This window comes from Cervus elaphus, chromosome 9 (genome assembly GCF_910594005.1).
Source record: "Cervus elaphus chromosome 9, mCerEla1.1, whole genome shotgun sequence".
NCBI lineage: Eukaryota > Metazoa > Chordata > Mammalia > Artiodactyla > Cervidae > Cervus > Cervus elaphus.
The window spans coordinates 51626292-51643002 of NC_057823.1; the positions used below are offsets into that span (position 1 = coordinate 51626292).

The 16711-nt window shown below is 46.7% G+C and overlaps 1 protein-coding gene across 3 annotated transcripts in view; it reads left to right on the forward strand.

The window, feature by feature from the left end:
• CTNNA1 (catenin alpha 1) overlaps positions 1-15635 on the forward strand; it is a 171328-nt gene extending 155693 nt beyond the window's left edge. For all 3 annotated transcript variants that reach the window (XM_043912890.1, XM_043912891.1, XM_043912892.1), the window contains exons 12-18: positions 4852-5052; positions 5576-5727; positions 10043-10153; positions 11704-11885; positions 11989-12094; positions 13427-13561; positions 14447-15635. In XM_043912890.1, the coding sequence (XP_043768825.1) occupies positions 4852-5052; positions 5576-5727; positions 10043-10153; positions 11704-11885; positions 11989-12094; positions 13427-13561; positions 14447-14734 (1175 nt within the window). In that variant the 3' untranslated portion in view covers positions 14735-15635. The remainder of the gene's footprint in view (positions 1-4851; positions 5053-5575; positions 5728-10042; positions 10154-11703; positions 11886-11988; positions 12095-13426; positions 13562-14446) is intronic.
• Positions 15636-16711: the final 1076 nt, after the last annotated feature.

Below are 16711 nucleotides of genomic sequence, written 5' to 3' on the forward strand. Positions count from 1 at the left end.
AACATCAGTTCTTCAGCACTCAGCCTTCTTTATAGTCCAACTCTCATACCGTCCATGACTACTGGAAAAACCAAAGCATTGACTATACAGACCTTTGTCAGTGAAGTAATGCTCTCTGCTTTTTAGTATGTTGTCTAGGTTAGTCATAGCTTTTCTTCCAGGGAGCAAGCGTCTTTTAATTCCATGTTGCAGTCACCATCTGCAGTGATTTTGGAGCCCAGGAAATAAAGGCTCTCGCTGTATTGTTTCCTTATCTATTTGCCGTGAAGTGATGGGACCGGATGCCATGATCTTAGTTTTTTGAATGTTGAATTTAAGCCAGCTTTTTCACTGTCTGCTTTCACCTTCATCAAGAGGCTCTTTGGTTCCTTTTCCCTTTCTGCCATAAGGGTGGTGTCATTTGCATATCCAAAGTTACTGATATTCCTCCTAGCAATCTTGATTGCAATTTGTGCTTCATCCAGCCAATATTTCACATGATGTACTCTGCATAGAAGTTAAGTAAGCAGAGTGACAATATACAGCCTTGATGTACTCCCTTCCCAATTTGGAACCAGTCTGTTGTTTCATGTCCATTTCTGACTGTTGCTTCTTGACCTGCATACAGGTTTCTCAGGAGGCAGGTCAGGTAGTCTAATATTCCCATCTCTTTCAGAATTTTCCATGGTTTGTTGTAATCCACACAGTCAAAGGCTTTAGCATAGTCAATAAAGCAGAAGTAGATATTTTTCTGGAATTCTCTTGCTTTTTCTATAGTCCAACAGATGTTGGCCATTTGATCTCTGGTTCCTCTGCCTTTTGTACATCCAGCTTATACATCTGGAGGTTCTTGGTTCACGTACTGTTGAAACCTGGCTTGGAGAATTTTGAGCATTACTTTACTAGCGTGTGAGACGAGTGCAACTGTGCGGTGGTTTGAACATTCTTTGGCATTGCCTTTCTTTGGGATTGGAATGAAAACTGACCTTTTCCAGTCCTGTGGCCACTGCTGAGTTTTCCAAATTTGCATGCATATTGAGTGCAGCACTTTCACAGCATCATCTTTCAGGATTTGAAATAGCTCAACTGGAATTCCATCACCTCCACTAGCTTTGTTTGTAATGATGCTTCCTAAGGCCCACTTGACTTTGTACTCCAAGATGTCTGGCTCTAGGTGAGTGATCACACCATTGTGCTTATCTGGGTCATTAAGATCTTTTTTGTATTGTTCTTCTGTGTATTCTTTTTAATCTCTTTTTAATCTCTTCTGCTTCTGTTAGGTCCATAACATTTCTGTCCTTTATTGGGCCCATCTTTGCATGAAATGTTCCCTTGGTATCTCTAATTTTCTTGAAGAGATCTCTAGTCTTTCCCATTCTATTGTTTTCCTCTGTTTCTTTGCATTGTTCCCTTAGGCAAGCTTCTTATCTCTCCTTGCTATTCTTTGGAACTCTGCATTTGAATGGGTATACCTTTCCTTTTCTCCTTTGCCTTTTGCTTCTCTTCTCTCAGCTATTTGTAAGGCCTTCTCAGACAACCATTTTGCCTTTTTGCATTTGTTTTTCTTGGGGATGGTTTTGATCACCATCTCCTGTACAGTGTTATAAACCTCTGTCCATAGTTCTTCTGGCACTCTATCAGATGTAATCCCTTGAATCTATTTGTCACTTCCATTGTATAATTATAAGGGATTTGATTTAGGTCATACCTAAATGGCCTCGTGGTTTTCCCCTGTGTTCTTCAATTTAAGTCTGAACTTGGCAATAAGGAGTTCATGATCTGAGCCGCAGTCAGCTCCCGGTCTTGTTTTTGCTGACTGTGTAGAACGTTTCCATCTTCGGCTGCAAGGAACATAATCAATCTGATTTCAGTATTGACAAACTGGTGATGCCCATGTGTAGAGTCTGTTGTGTTGCTGGAACAGGATGACCTAAAATTGGTTTATGTGAAAAGTTCAATACATTTCATCTTTTAGTAGTGCAGTGGTATAAACTCAAACAAGTCTCCTAATTTTTGAATTTTTTGTTGTTTTTCAGTCATTAAGTCATGTCTGAATCTTTTTGACCCCATGGACTGCAGCTTCCCTGTCCTTCACTGCCTCCTGATGTTTGCTGAAATTCATGTCTGTTTGGTCAGTGATGCTGTCTAACCATCTCATCCTCTGCTGCTCCCTTCTTTTCCTTTTGCCTTCAGCCTTTCCCAGCATCAGGGTCTTTTCCAGTGAGTCAGATCTTCGCACCATGTGGTCAAAGTATTGGAACTTTAGCTTCAGCATTTTTCTTTCCAATGAATAGTTAGAGTTGATTTCCTTTAGGATTGCTGATCTCTTTGCATTCCAAGGGACTCTCTTTAGTCTTTTCCAGCACCACAGTTCAAAAGCATCAATTCTTTGATGCTCAGCCTTCTTTCTGGTCCAACTCTCACATCCATATGTGACTACTGTAAAAACCATAGCTTTGACTATACAGACCTTTGTCGGCAAAATGATGTCTCTGCTTTTTAATATGCTGTCTAGGTTTGTCATAGCTTTCCTTCCAAGGAGCAAGGGTTAGATGCTGAATTATGGTCTTGTTAGCTGTCTTGTGGTAATTCATCCCCCCCCCCCCCGCCTTTTTTTTTTTACTGCTATATTTTGGCTCCTTGGAAAGATATTTATTTTAATTGATGATTTAAAGAATTTTAAAAAGACTTTTAGAGCAATTTGAGAGGAAGCCAAATTAAGAAGAAGGTACAAAGATTTTTCTATTTTCTGCCCCTACACATGCACAGCCTCCTTTATCTACATCCCCCATCACAGCAGCACATTCATTACAACTGATGAACCTACAGTGACACTGTTCACTCTTGGTAGTGTACAAATGTAGCCATCATTATAGCATCGTACAGAGTGTTTTCATTGTCCTAAAAATCCTTTGTCCTCTACCTATTCATTCTTCCCTGCTCCAAAACCTGGCAACTCCCGAGGTTCCTTCATGTCTTTTCATACCTTGATAGCACATTTTTTTTAAAGTGCTGAATAATATTTCACCGTCTGGATGTACCACAGTATTTCAGGTCACTTACTGAAGAACATCTCAGTTGCTTCCTAGTTGGGCAGATATGAGTAAAGCTGCTGTAGACATCTGTGTGCAGGTCTTTATGTGGACTTATGTCTTCAGCTCCACTGCATAAATACCATGGAATGCAATTGCTGTATCACATGGTGAGAGTATGTTTAGTTCTGTAGGTGCAAGCCATGCGTGCCACCTCTAGGGAACTACACAGTGGAGGGCCCTGTTCCTGGAGCCCAGTGGGGATCCAGAGGCCACAGGCAGGGCGTTGTGGTGGCTCTGTTCTTTGCTGGATCTGCTACGTACTTCCACTTACCTCTGGCTCCCTTTGAGATAAGAGGAAGCAGCATCAGGTCCTCTTGCTTGTTTGAAGTATCTTAGGAGGTAAAGCTATTGCAATAACACTTCTAGACATTGTGTTATGTAACATGACTGTGTTAGCAGAGGCCATCAGGGAAGGGTAATGACTTTTAGAAGGGAATTAAATCAGGAACCAGTCCTAGATAATGACAGGTCAAAAACAAAACCAGGATGGCAAAGAAATGGTCAGCTGTGTTTCTCTGTTTTTATCATTTATAACTTGTATTTATGTATAGCTCTGCTGGGTCTTCATTGCGGCACCTGCTTTTCTCTAGTTGCGGAAAGCGGGGGCTTCTCCTGTCGCGGAGTGCGGGCTCTCGGGCTTCAGTAGCTGAGGCATGTGGGCTCAGTAGTTGTGGCACATGGGCCTAGTTGCTACGTGGCATGTGGGATCCTCCAGATCAGGGACTGATCCCGTGTCTCCTGCATTGGCAGGTGGATTCTTTACCACCGAGCCACCAGGGGAGTCCCCAAATGAGTTTCTTAAACAGGTTAACATTTGCTCTAATTGTCCTGACTCTTTCAGAAAAACCAGAGTCAGTAGTCTTTCACCTATTGTGACATGTACTGTCTGGGTTTAAGGAAGAGAGCACGTCTTTAACAGACACTGCTTCTCAGATTTCTTGTGTGTCTTAAGGAAAGCTGCTTTCTTAGCAGGAAGGAAATAGCCAGACAGTGACCTGGAGACTTTGTGTCTCTCACCCACTGGCCCCATGTGGTGTGGATAGCCCTGTCATGAGGGCTGTCTGCTGGTCGACTGCACAGTTCCTGGTGGTGAGAACATTCCCTTTCCCATTCTGGGTCAGCCCCTGCAGATCCTCATCCATTTCAATGGCTGCACAGTGCCCATAATTTATTACTCTGTTCCGGGACATTTTGGTTGCTCCCACTTCGCTATAGATGAGGTTAAAGTGGACTCCTCATTCTGGGGTTCCTAGTACCTGGGTCAAGTTTTGTCTTTGAGGGAAAACAGTTCTGGTAGATCTTCCAAATCCAGCTCCATAAGGCTTTTGCCTGCCTTCCAGACCCTTCTCGTGTTCCAGAGCTATCCTGATGTCTTGGTCGTTTGTCTGAATACCATTGGCATCTCCTGGAGTGAGGGGCAAGGGACTGGGAATAGTGAACCTTTTTTTCTAATTTAGACTTTGGAATATAAAATCGGTGAAATTGTTTAAGGGAAAGAGAAGTTATCAAGGATTCTGAAAGATGGGCATCTCTGCCTCTGTCTTCTAAACCTGGAATAAAGATGGTTATTCTTGGAGGTGATTACAGGTCGAGTTTCTGAGAGAAGAGTTGATCCCATGGCTAATCTGGTGTCTTGAGTGAAATGATATGTGTAAAGCTTTTGGCACTGTAGCTGGCACACAGTTAGCCCTTGATGAATGACAGATACCAGCTTAAAACTGTCCCCTTCTAGTGGGAGGCCTCCTCCCTCATGCAGCTGTTTTTGTTTGTTCCTCAGAGAATCACATTTTGGAAGACGTGAACAAATGTGTCATTGCTCTCCAAGAGAAAGATGTGGATGGGCTGGACCGCACAGCTGGTGCAATTCGAGGCCGGGCTGCCCGGGTCATTCATGTCGTCACCTCAGAGATGGACAACTATGAACCAGGGGTCTACACAGAGAAAGTGCTGGAAGCAACCAAGCTGCTCTCCAACACAGGTGTGGGGCTCCCTCCCTTACCTGTGCTCCTCACACACAGATGGCCCTGTGGTTAGGAAGTAGGACACTGGGACTCAGTTTGGTTTTAGGTCAAGAGTTCTGGAAGGTACGTCAGATTTAGGAGTCATTGGTCAGCCACAGTAAGACCACACAAACACGTTTCCCTTGCTTGTGTCTCACAGGTAGTAATGGGAGTCACTCTGAACTCAGTATTTTAAGATGAACTTCCGAGTTATATCTCTAGTTAGTGAACACACTAAATTAAGAGGGTCCCATTCTAGCAAGGCCTCTAGTTAATCCCAATTCAAATTCTCAGCCATCTAAATCCTGTGATGCAGAATCTGACCAGAGACAAACAAGTAGATTCAAGTCTTTGTAAAATATGGCATTTAATTTATTTGAACCATAAATACCTCTCACATAGGTAGAAGCAGAGGCTCTTCATCATACACTCTGCCTCTCTCCATCTGACTGAGGGATTTAGGAGGTCTGGTGGTGATGTTATCGGCTCTCTTCTCCACAGTCATGCCACGTTTTACTGAGCAAGTGGAAGCGGCTGTGGAAGCCCTCAGCTCAGACCCCGCCCAGCCCATGGATGAGAACGAGTTTATCGATGCCTCCCGCCTGGTGTACGATGGCATCCGGGACATCAGGAAAGCAGTGTTGATGATAAGGGTGAGTAACTGCATTTCAGATGTTTTAACAGCTTTCTTCTTATCATTTGCTAAACTTGAGCAATGCATCATTCTGGAACTCAACAGATGTGTTGGCAGTATATTAAAACCATGAATCTAAGAGCTGTTAGAAGGAGATATGTTTAATTACGTTGTCTAAAATGACTTTTAGTTCCAAGTTAGAGCCCAAACTTGGGCTGAGAAAAGGGGTCATAGTATGAGTTGAGGCTTCCTCTTGAGTTAAAGGGCAGTGACAGAAAATAAAGGTTCATCAGTGAATTTCAGAGAAGGGAGTATTTACTTTATGCAGGTTGAAGCTGTTCTTTACATGGAGCACTCCTCGCCTCAGAGGGCTGGCAGGCAGACGGGGTCTAGAGCCCCAGGGTGTCAAGGGTGAGGATGAGGGGCATGCAGCCCTTGGTGCTGCTCCTGATCTCAGGGCCAAGTGTCGGGCCCTCTCACCATGGCTGAAGGGAAGTGCCACCTGCTCTGGGCCCCATTTGACCTGTCCTCTGAGCCAGCGGCAGTTCTCACCATCTGAGACAGTGTGTCTGGGATCCCCGGGAGTGGGCATGAACAATGGGGTTTTGAGAAACCACCACCTCCTCTGTGATCATCCCATGTGCTAGGCTGGGACTCACATAGCAGTTGATCCGTCACACCCTGTTCTGAGCATGAATGTGTTGCTCTGGAAGCTGAGAGCAGGACCTGTGCCAAGCTCTCCTGGGGTCACCTGGATTCCCCCAGGCTCGGGCCAGCCCTGCCGTAGCCACAGAGCCAGCATTTGGAACGCAGGCTTGCTGAGTAGACGGCTACTGGGCTCTGCTGACAATCTAGTCATGTTAGGGAGTTTCCGTTACACCTTCATGGTTTGCTAGTCAGACCTCCCAAGGTGGGCAGGGTTCTGTCCCACTTTTTACCCCCTCAGCTGGAAACAGAGGCCATTCCTAAGGTAGTTGGATCCGGCTGGATGCATTCTGTATGCAGTGTAGAAACACTTGGGCATTACTGCACTCCTCTTGGGTTAAGGAGCCGAGAGAATGGCTCAAGGATTGTACGGCTGGCTGTTCTGCAGGCCTGGGTCACCTGCACGTTCTGGGGGTTGGGAGGGGATCTGGGGGAGCCTGTTGCTTTCTTCACCCCTGCTGCTGTGCTGGAGAGCGGCCCATGCTCAGGGAGGCCTGGCCTCCAGAGATGCGAAGGGATCCCCGGGTCAAGCGCACCAGTCGTGGCAAAATGCAGCCCTGTTTTTCCAAAGTTCTTTGCATGCTGACAGAGAATAGAAGAAACATTAATAATCATGAGTTGAGTGTCTGAGGTTAATGCCTTTGGGGTTTTAAATGAGCTGGCACTGCACACACCCCAGGATGCCTGCAAATCTAGGGCCTGTTCTGTGGAAGCAGCGTTCCTCCTCACATCTGAGACTCTCAGCAAGTTCCCTCGTCTCTTTGAGATGCAGATGATGGTGTTGATAGCTTTGATGGGATGAATTGGAGATAACATGTTCAGGTCAAGGCCTGGCACGTAGTAGCTGTTTCTTGCGTGCTTACTGCTGTGTTGGAGAGTAAGCATGTAAGAGGCTCTGGCAGGTGTGGTGAGATGGAACCTGGGTGTGGTCACCTGGGAGGGCTCAGAGATCGAGGACAGGTAGAGCTGCAGCAGCCTTGGTTTAGCTCCTCCTTTTTGCCCTGATTTAATTCAGGAGCCATCCTTCCAGCCCCAGGGCTTCTTGGTTTCTTGATGTCTTGTCCTTCCTCGTACGCAGCCTCTGGCCTACTCTTGCTTGTTCCTTGTCATAACCAGCATCTCCATCATCCCTTCAGTCAGCTGCTCCCTTTGGTTCTGTGACTCCCAACAGTGCTTTGAGTCCATCAGGATCTTCAGCCGGTTGGTCCTCCCCACTTGCAACCCTCACTCCTATTCCAGCTTCTGTTTCATCAGTACCAATCTCTTTTGCACCCTTTTACTCCCCTTATTTGCCTTTCAAAATACAACCCTAGTGAAATCCTGTCTCCTGCTGAACATGGTGCATAGAAGTACAGCCATCTGACTGCAGGATGGGGTCCCGGGTCACTATTGGTGCTACACAGCCATAGAGTCTGGGAACAGTTCATACCTTCCTGCTTGCCTCACCTTTCCCCACCTGTGCCCCATCCTACCTGTCTGGCCCTGGTAACCGTTTTACTGAGGATCCTAAAAAAGTGAAAGTGAAGTCACTCAGTCATGTCCAACTCTGCAACCCTATGGACTGTAGCCCACCAGGCTCCTCCTCCATCCGTGGGATTTTCCAGGCAAGAATACTGGAGTGGGTTGCTATTTTCTTCTCCAGGGGATCTGCCCGACCCAGGGATCAAACCCGGGTCTCCCACATTTCAGGCAGACACTTCACCCTGAGTCACCAGGGATCCATCGTTCCCGAGGATCCTGAGGTGGTTTGATCATCTGCTCCTGGCTGAGCCTGTTCCCTGCACTGGGTCTCGTTCCCTATTACTCCAGCACTTTTCCCCCAGCAGACAAATGTTACGCCTTAATTTCTCGCATCATAAGAAAATCCCCTCCTCCTTAGTCTTGCTGGTTTCTCCTCATCCTTAATCTTCGCAGCCCCTGACCAGGGGTACACCCTGTAGTGCAGTTTCTCACCTGTCTCTTTTCTGACTGTACTCATTCACTTGGAGCATAAAAATGAGAGGCTGACTCCTGTGGCCCACTCTTCTGGCCACCCTGCCTGCTGCCTCTCGCTTGTCTGCCTCAAGCTTGTCATCCCCAAAGTGAGCTCCGCCTCGATCCACCCTGTTCTCTCATCAGTTGATGGCATGTCTGTCTTCCACTTGCTTAGGCCCAAACTTTAGATTCATCTTTGATTCCACTTTTTGCCTCATACGCTGAATCTGATTTATCAGCAGATCCTGTTGGATCTGCCTTCACAATAAATAGGTATTCCAAACATGGCTCCTACCCTGGTCTAGGCCACCAGCATCTCTCACCTGGATTCACACAGCTGCTTCTGTCTCACTGTCCACACCCTTGGGTGCCTGCAGTTTTGTGTCTGTGAGCTCGGGGATGTCTGTCTTTGTCATTCTGTACCTTAAAGGCCCAGAACTGCTTGCTTGGCACACAGATATTCAACAGGTGAGTGAACAACTGGGAGATAATTTGGTTTTCCTGGTAAGAACAGCTCTTGGGTCTGTGATGGGCTATGGAGGAAGGTGGGGAAGTAGAGATCCTGTTTTTTTGTTTTTGTTTTTTTTGAGATCCTGTTAAGAGGCACCCCTCACTAATAAGGCTCAAGTGTCTGTCACCCCAGAATCACAATGGCCAACAGCAGCTGGACTCCAGGTGTTGCACTGACGTGTGACTCACTGGTGCCTCAAGTGACCCCCAAAGTCCTCACCTCTACACAGAGGGACAGGCCCAGCCTTCACACCTGTACAAACCCAACATGCTCTGGGCAGTCCGGATGCTTCCTCACAGGAAGCCCTCAGGCTGGGGTTGGATTAGGTCCTGGTGCAGATGAGGGACTCGCCTCACTGCCCTCTTGTCACAGGCCGGCCAGCCGGGCCAAGAGCCAACCCCAGCTGTTCTGCCTGCTGCCCTGTTGCTGATAATTTCCAGAAGATTACATTATGTTTCAAGTCAGCAGCTAATCACGAGAGGCTGGAGGGTGTACAAAATAAGAATTTTTATTTCATAATTAAAGCAAAAAGGTAATCAGTTCCTTTGGTATTTACTCAGACTTTATCTGCCATGTTTTCTTTTCCTTGAATAAAAAGTATATAAAAATACATTGTCTTGTTTTAAAAGTATATAAAAATACATTGTCTGTTTTTACTCCTCAGATCAACCTTTGCTAACCTAAGAGAAATCCCAGTATTCACTTTTCTTTTTCCATAAAAAAATGGCAAAGTTATAAGAATCTCTTTAATGTATGAAACTGCTATTTTTACTACAGTATGTTTTTCACCCAGAACGACTCTCACATTTGTCTTAAGATGCAGGTGTTGGAGAAGTACATGAAATGAAAACCTTTTGTTAAGCAGAGTCTTGACTCTTTGGTAGAAACTGAAACCCCCTAAGTCCTTTGGGAATGCTGGTGTGGTGCCTTTGCTTGCTGTTTGTTGAACGGACTGCTTGACACATGCATCAATGAAGCAGGGTTCAAATATTGAGCAATTTTAACTTCATTGCTCACGGCTGTTTGGAATACTGCAGAAAATTCTGGATGTCTTTACATGAGACCCTGGGGCTGTGGGCCCAGGGGCTCGGGGCTGCTGGCAGCCCAGGGTTGTGTTTGACTTGTCATTCTGTCTTGGTGGCAGACCCCTGAGGAGCTGGATGACTCTGACTTTGAGACGGAAGACTTTGATGTCAGAAGCAGGACAAGCGTCCAGACAGAAGATGACCAGCTAATAGCTGGCCAGAGTGCCCGGGTAAGGACCAGGTTTAACTTGTCCTGCAGACCTCCCTGTCTCTCTTCTGTTCTTAACTTTTTCTTTTTTCTCATTATTGAGAACACCATTTTTCCTCTCATTTTCTCTGGGAGTGGAACCTTATCCTAAGTTGTGGCACCTGCTAGTCCATTGTAGGTTCATCCAGAATGTCTCCTCAGCTACAGCAGGGCCGGAACATGGGCCCCTCAGCTGTACCCTGAGGCTTTGGTTTATGAAGAGCCCTGAGTCAGGAAAGCGCTATGCTCCAGTCAATGCAATGCTTGTTAATAGGACAGTGAAACTCAAAAAAGATTGCTGTCTTTGCCTACCTCAATGATACCATGGGCATGAACTATTTAATTATTCATGGGGAAAAAAATAACAGTGGTACATTCAAGAAAATCAGAGCCATTGCATTCATTTGAGTCGTTAAATCTTCAATCAATTGCATTTATGTTTTTGGGAGGATGCCAAGAAATATTACTAAGGAGTCTTTTTTCACCCTTAGAAGTTGTTTTGAACAGCGGGTTCATCTCTGCTTTAAGCCCCACTGGGTCCTAGCACTTGGGGAGCTGAGTCGAGAGGAGCCCCATGCCTGAGTCTGGGGCTTGAGGTAGGCAGCGGGCCTCCAGGTGCCGCAGGCTCAGGTGTAAGTGCCGTCTCAGGCACCTGAGAAGTACGCTCTGCAGCAGGTTCTCTTCTGCCTTTTTTAAAACTTACATTTTAAGACTACTTCTGGGTCATCTTCGAAAGTTGGAGATGTATATACCGTACCACCAGGGAAAGGCCTGCATGCATTAGCCCCTCCCTCATCCCCATGGCAGGAGGCGGAGGATTTTTTTTTTTTTTTTTTTTTAAGGTTAAAGGAAGTTTATTTTTCTTCAAAATAATTTTATTGGAGTATAGTTAATTTACAATGTTATGTTAATTTCAAGTGTACAGTAAAGTGATTCAGTTATACATATATTCATTCTTTTCTAGATTCTTTCATAGGTTATCACAGAATATTGAGTAGAATTTGCTGTGCTATAAAGTAGGTCCTTGGTTATCTTATATGTATAAAATACTGTATGTTCATTCCAAGCTCCTGATTTACCCACACCCCCATCATGTTTCCCCTTTGGTAATCAACCCTCAGTTTGTTTTTCAAGTCTGTTTCTGTTTTGTAAATAAGTTCATTTGTATCGTTTTTAAAAAATCAGATTCCACCTGTCTAATGTGGTATTTGTTGTTCTAACTTCAGATGATGAAACTTTTTAAAGAATTAAATTAAGCAGGTTTTGTCCCTGTGCAGGTGTGATCACGAAGCTTGTACATTAGCCTTCAGCCCCTCATACCCCGTTTTTCTCTTTACCAAAACTTAGTCTTGAAAGTGGGTCAGGAAGCTATAAACTTTTGCGCAAAATAAGTGGCTCTTCAGGCAAAATGAAACCTATTAAAGCATCATCCTACCTATGTCATAGATTGCTTGGTGGAAATATTCTTGGTTAATGCACTGTGAGAACTTCATATTCTCTTTATGTAAGAGCTTTCTGTGCTTCTGATTTCAGGCGATCATGGCTCAGCTTCCCCAGGAGCAGAAAGCAAAGATTGCAGAACAGGTGGCTAGTTTTCAGGAAGAAAAGAGCAAGTTGGATGCTGAGGTGTCCAAGTGGGACGACAGTGGCAATGACATCATCGTGCTGGCCAAGCAGATGTGCATGATCATGATGGAGATGACGGACTTCACCCGGTGAGCAGCCCCTCCCTGCAGGCCCCCTCACGCAGGCAGGAGGTGCTGCTCATCTCCACCTACGAGGGCTTTAGTTACAATCATCCTTGTTCCCTTTTTTCAGAGGTAAAGGACCACTCAAAAACACATCAGATGTGATCAGTGCCGCCAAGAAAATTGCTGAGGCAGGCTCCAGGATGGATAAGCTTGGCCGCACCATTGCAGACCATGTAAGTAACAGAGTAGCCCCACAAGCCTCAAAGTTCATCCTGGACTCGGGCAGCCTGGTGGTGGTAACGGTGTTTTTTTTCATGAGCCACAGCACTTTTCCCATCTCAGACATTATTCTTAACTCACCAACCTGCTTGATTAACATCAGTATAGAGTTTTAAGGATTTCTGAATTCCTGTTTCTTTGACAAGTTTTGTAAGACAGACCCAGTTTGCATTACAGCACATCTCTGGAGCAGGTGTGTATGTCCTAAAATCTTGCCTTGATTGACAGCTAAAACCAACCTTTACTGTTAGGTCTTCAGATCTCTTGAGGATGTCAGCTCTGGGTAGGAGCTAATTCTGCAAGCCCCAATGATATACTGAAATTAAGTGTGTGAGAGCCTCTTGTGGGCGTGTCTCATGTAGGAATCAGGAACTCTTCTGTCTGGTGCTTTGGACGCATGATGTGCCCAAGTGTTCCCAACCACCCAGCCTTCATCCCTTTTCTCTACTGATGTGTTGAAAAAAGTGTAAACCTCCAGGAAAGTTTACAAGTCATTTTCAGCTATAGTTACAAAGCCTTCCCACTCTTTCCCTCAAGTGTCCACATGCTCAGCCTGCATCAGGGCTGCTGGAGTCACAGTGGCCCCCCACTGCTCGAGCCAAAGACGTGGAAGCCCTCCTCAATGCCCCTCTTTCACGTATAATCTGGTACTCATCCCCAGTACATCTACTGGCCACACGAATGTGAGCACCACCTGGTCTCTTCCTCTCAGCAGCCACCACTCAGTCTATCGTGCATAGCCCATGCCCACAAGACTATGGCCTCTCCTCACTGACTCCCTGCTCTGCCCTCCGCACAGCTCCTAACACGGTCTTCTTACACAACCATTTTAAAATGCAAATGAGGGATGGCTCTGCCATGCTTCAGGAGCTCCTGAGAATAAAGAACCCCAGCCTCACAGAAGGGAGGTGTTTGCGTCAACACTTGAGAGGTGCCCTGCTTGCTTTGGTTGATTCACTTGTTCTCCATCTTTGCCTGAAATGACTCTCGTTTCATCAGGTGTTTACAGTGCTCACATCGGAGGTCTGGTCCCTCTGAGCAGACAGCCCTTCGCTGTAGCTTGTGGCACTGTCCCTTTTCTCCAGAGGCAGACTCTCGCTCTCACTTAGTGGCAGGGACCCCAGCAGAGTCGCTGAGGGTGGTGACAGCCCGGGAACCTGGATAATCCTCTCTCGTCCTTGCTGCAGCACTGAGTGTGGAAGCTGGGGTGTGACTGAGCGTGTGAGAATAGCCCTAGGGGTGGGTGTGTTTCAGAGGGCTTGGTGCTAAGTCTGCTCTCTCATCAGTGCCCAGACTCAGCCTGCAAGCAGGACCTGCTGGCCTACCTTCAGCGCATTGCCCTCTACTGCCACCAGCTCAACATCTGCAGCAAAGTCAAGGCCGAGGTGCAGAACCTTGGCGGGGAGCTGGTTGTCTCTGGGGTAAGTTTCGTCTGTCAGTGGGGAGGACATGCTGGGAGGGGACTCAGAGGCTGAGGGCTGCACGCCGGCTCCTCTGTGCGCATTGCAGCTCCACTGAGCATGGTTGGTGACAGCTAGGAGCCCTGACTCTGCTGGCCTCTTCCCTTTTGCTTCTGTGGGAAAGATTATTTTTATCCTCCTTTCTTTTCTTCCTCTATAGAGAAAGTGAGCCTGTTCAGAAATTGCAGAGACATACAGGCTTTCTCAAACCCCCTCTACCCTCAATGAACCCCAGTATACTCTGTCCCCTTGTCTGTTTCCCAGGTCACAGCACAGTTCTGGACCTGTCACCCTAGGGGAACAAGGACACCTCCCTCCATGGAAGCCTCATAGCTTCTGCTAAACCCCACACAATTTCCTTTCAAAGAACTTTGAATGTTGGACATACTTAGACCATTTGCTTACCTTGTCCAACATCAATGCCCCTGTCTCTGGGGAGCGATTACCATCTTCTCTAAATGTGAGGGGAGCCCCCTGGGTCATTACTGAAAGCATGGGGCTCTCTGTCCAGGAGGCTGACTTAAGCCCCCCCACCCATCCCTGTGGCTGTTCACAGTGTTTCTTCTGCAGATCGTCCCCCACCTTGTTTGAGTGAAAACTGTTGTTGAGGGGTAGGGCAAATGGTACCTTATGTTTTTATTACTCCTCCCTTCAGAAGATCTGAAACACAGGCATTTTCAGGGTGTTTGGATGACAGCACCTAGCCGTCGGGAGAGCTGATCAGGAACGAGGGCTGCTGCCGGGCCCGGGGGTAGTGGGGCCTCCCTGTCAGGGACCGACAGGCCAGCTGGACCTTCCTCCCCAGACCCTGGCCTGTGCTCCTCACCTCCCGTCTGTGCCTCTCAGGTGGACAGCGCCATGTCCCTGATCCAAGCTGCAAAGAACTTGATGAATGCGGTGGTGCAGACAGTGAAGGCATCGTACGTGGCCTCCACCAAATACCAGAAGTCCCAGGGGATGGCGTCCCTCAACCTCCCTGCTGTGTCGTGGAAGATGAAGGCGCCTGAGAAAAAGCCCTTGGTGAAGAGAGAGAAACAGGATGAGACGCAGACCAAGATTAAAAGGGCATCTCAGAAGAAGCATGTGAACCCCGTGCAGGCCCTCAGTGAGTTCAAAGCTATGGACAGCATTTAAGGCTGCCTCCGGCCCTCCTAAAGATCCCTCACCGTTCTTTACTCTTGTGTATTTGCTAAACAGAAAACTGATGTTAGATTCCATAGGGGAAATAGATTCTTGAGACCTGGCCAACCTGGTGAATTTTGCAAGGACGTACTTGTGTTTCAGTCATAGAATTCAGGAGCATATATCTAGCTATATTTTTTATACTCCTAAATAATTAAAAGTAAAAATTCCGTAACCAAAGAGACTCCCACATGAACATGTTAGTAACACTGTTGACCAAGTTGAGATGCTTGTCCTCCTAGTGGTGGCAGCAGTAGGTTTGGGAGAGGGTATCTGCCTGCACCTTGGTTCAGGGAGGGGCTTCCCCCAGTTCTGGCCACTTGGCTGGTAGTAAATGACCAAAGACGACCCGGAGCAAGCATCCTGGGCGTCTTAGGAGGTCCTGGAGAAAGGAACATTCCCAGACAGGTCTTTAGAGGGACAGGTCACACAAAACTAATTAAAACAATGTAATCTTAAAAAAATGGATTACTCTCTTTATAACGTGAAACGAGGGTTTTAACGCATGGTTACAATTACTAATGTACTCTGCTGTGGGACATTAATAAAGTTGCTTTTTTCAGGCTAGAATGTTGTGATGCCATAATCAGAACATGCTTTTTTACCTTCCTTCAGCTTCAAATGCAAATTCATCATTGGGTTCACTTCTAATAATTGCAGTGCTTCCTGCCTTGGGCTTTGGAGAGAAGCCTGACAAAATAGTGTTTGCTTAGGCAGTAATTTAGACTTACCTTATTTGTGATTACTATAGCAATTACTATAACTACAAGGTATAATTTTACTTTATTTAAATTTTATGAATTTGAATGTTTTTTACACTAACTTTCCCCAATAAAGTCCACTATGAAACCAAGTCTAAGGGGCCAGAGTCCTTTTCTTTGCCTTCCTGTAGAGTGGAGTTTTACATCAGACATCTCCGGGATTGGCCCCCAGCATCTGCTCTGCTCCAGCTTCCCACTGGCCCTCTTTCGGGGATGGTACTGCCCAGGGAGACAGCAGACTGCACAGGGCTCAGGGCTGCACCTCCCTGTAGCTTCCAGGCTGGGCCGGCTGGGAGGGCCACGCCCACACGGGAATTCACATGTCCACACCTCAGGGTGCAGGTCAGAACCTCAGCGGCATCCTTGATATCTCCCTGGATGTCACCCCTCCCCTTCTGAATAATCCCCACTGGTTTGCAACTGTACCATGATAATGGCTGCCTTACAAACCTCCTAAACCTGCTGTCCTTTCCCAGCCTACATCCCCATTCCCTAAAGAGTGTGTCATCCTTGTCTCCCCTTCCTCACTTCCCGCCATTCCAGTCAGCTCTGCACTCCCATCTTCTTCTCACCGTCAGCGGCCCAGGTGCACAGGCCCTCCCTGCTCACAGCTCCTCCCTTGTCCTCCGAAGCACCTCACTCTGGTTTTCTGTCTTCTTCACGCAGTGCTCCTCTCCTCCTTTTCCTAGCTGTTCGAAGTTGTGCTGTCTGTCCCAGGGCTCAGTCCTCAGCCTCTTGTCTTTGATTCTGCTCACTCCTGATCTTAGCCAGATTTCTGGCTTTAAATACCATCCAAATGCCAACTTTTCCTAGAACTAGACTTCTAAAACTGGCGGTCTCCTATACTCTCCACTTGGATGTCTTTGTACATATTTCACACAGATTCTTCCCTTTGAAATGTATGCTGGGGCCAACTACTTCTCACCAGTTCTGTTCGCCATCAGCTGGTCTAAGGCCTCATCACTGCATTAGCTTCTCTCAGCATATAACAAACTGCCCTAAAACTCAGCAGCCAAGACAACAAGCATCACTCACAGTTTCTGAAGATCAGGAATCCAGGAGCAGCCGAGTGGAAGGTTCTGACTCTTGGGTCTCTTGAGGCTGTGTCTCTGAAGGCTTGTGAGCCACTTGGAGGCTCCTTCACGGGGCGGGGGCGAGAGGCTGCGGT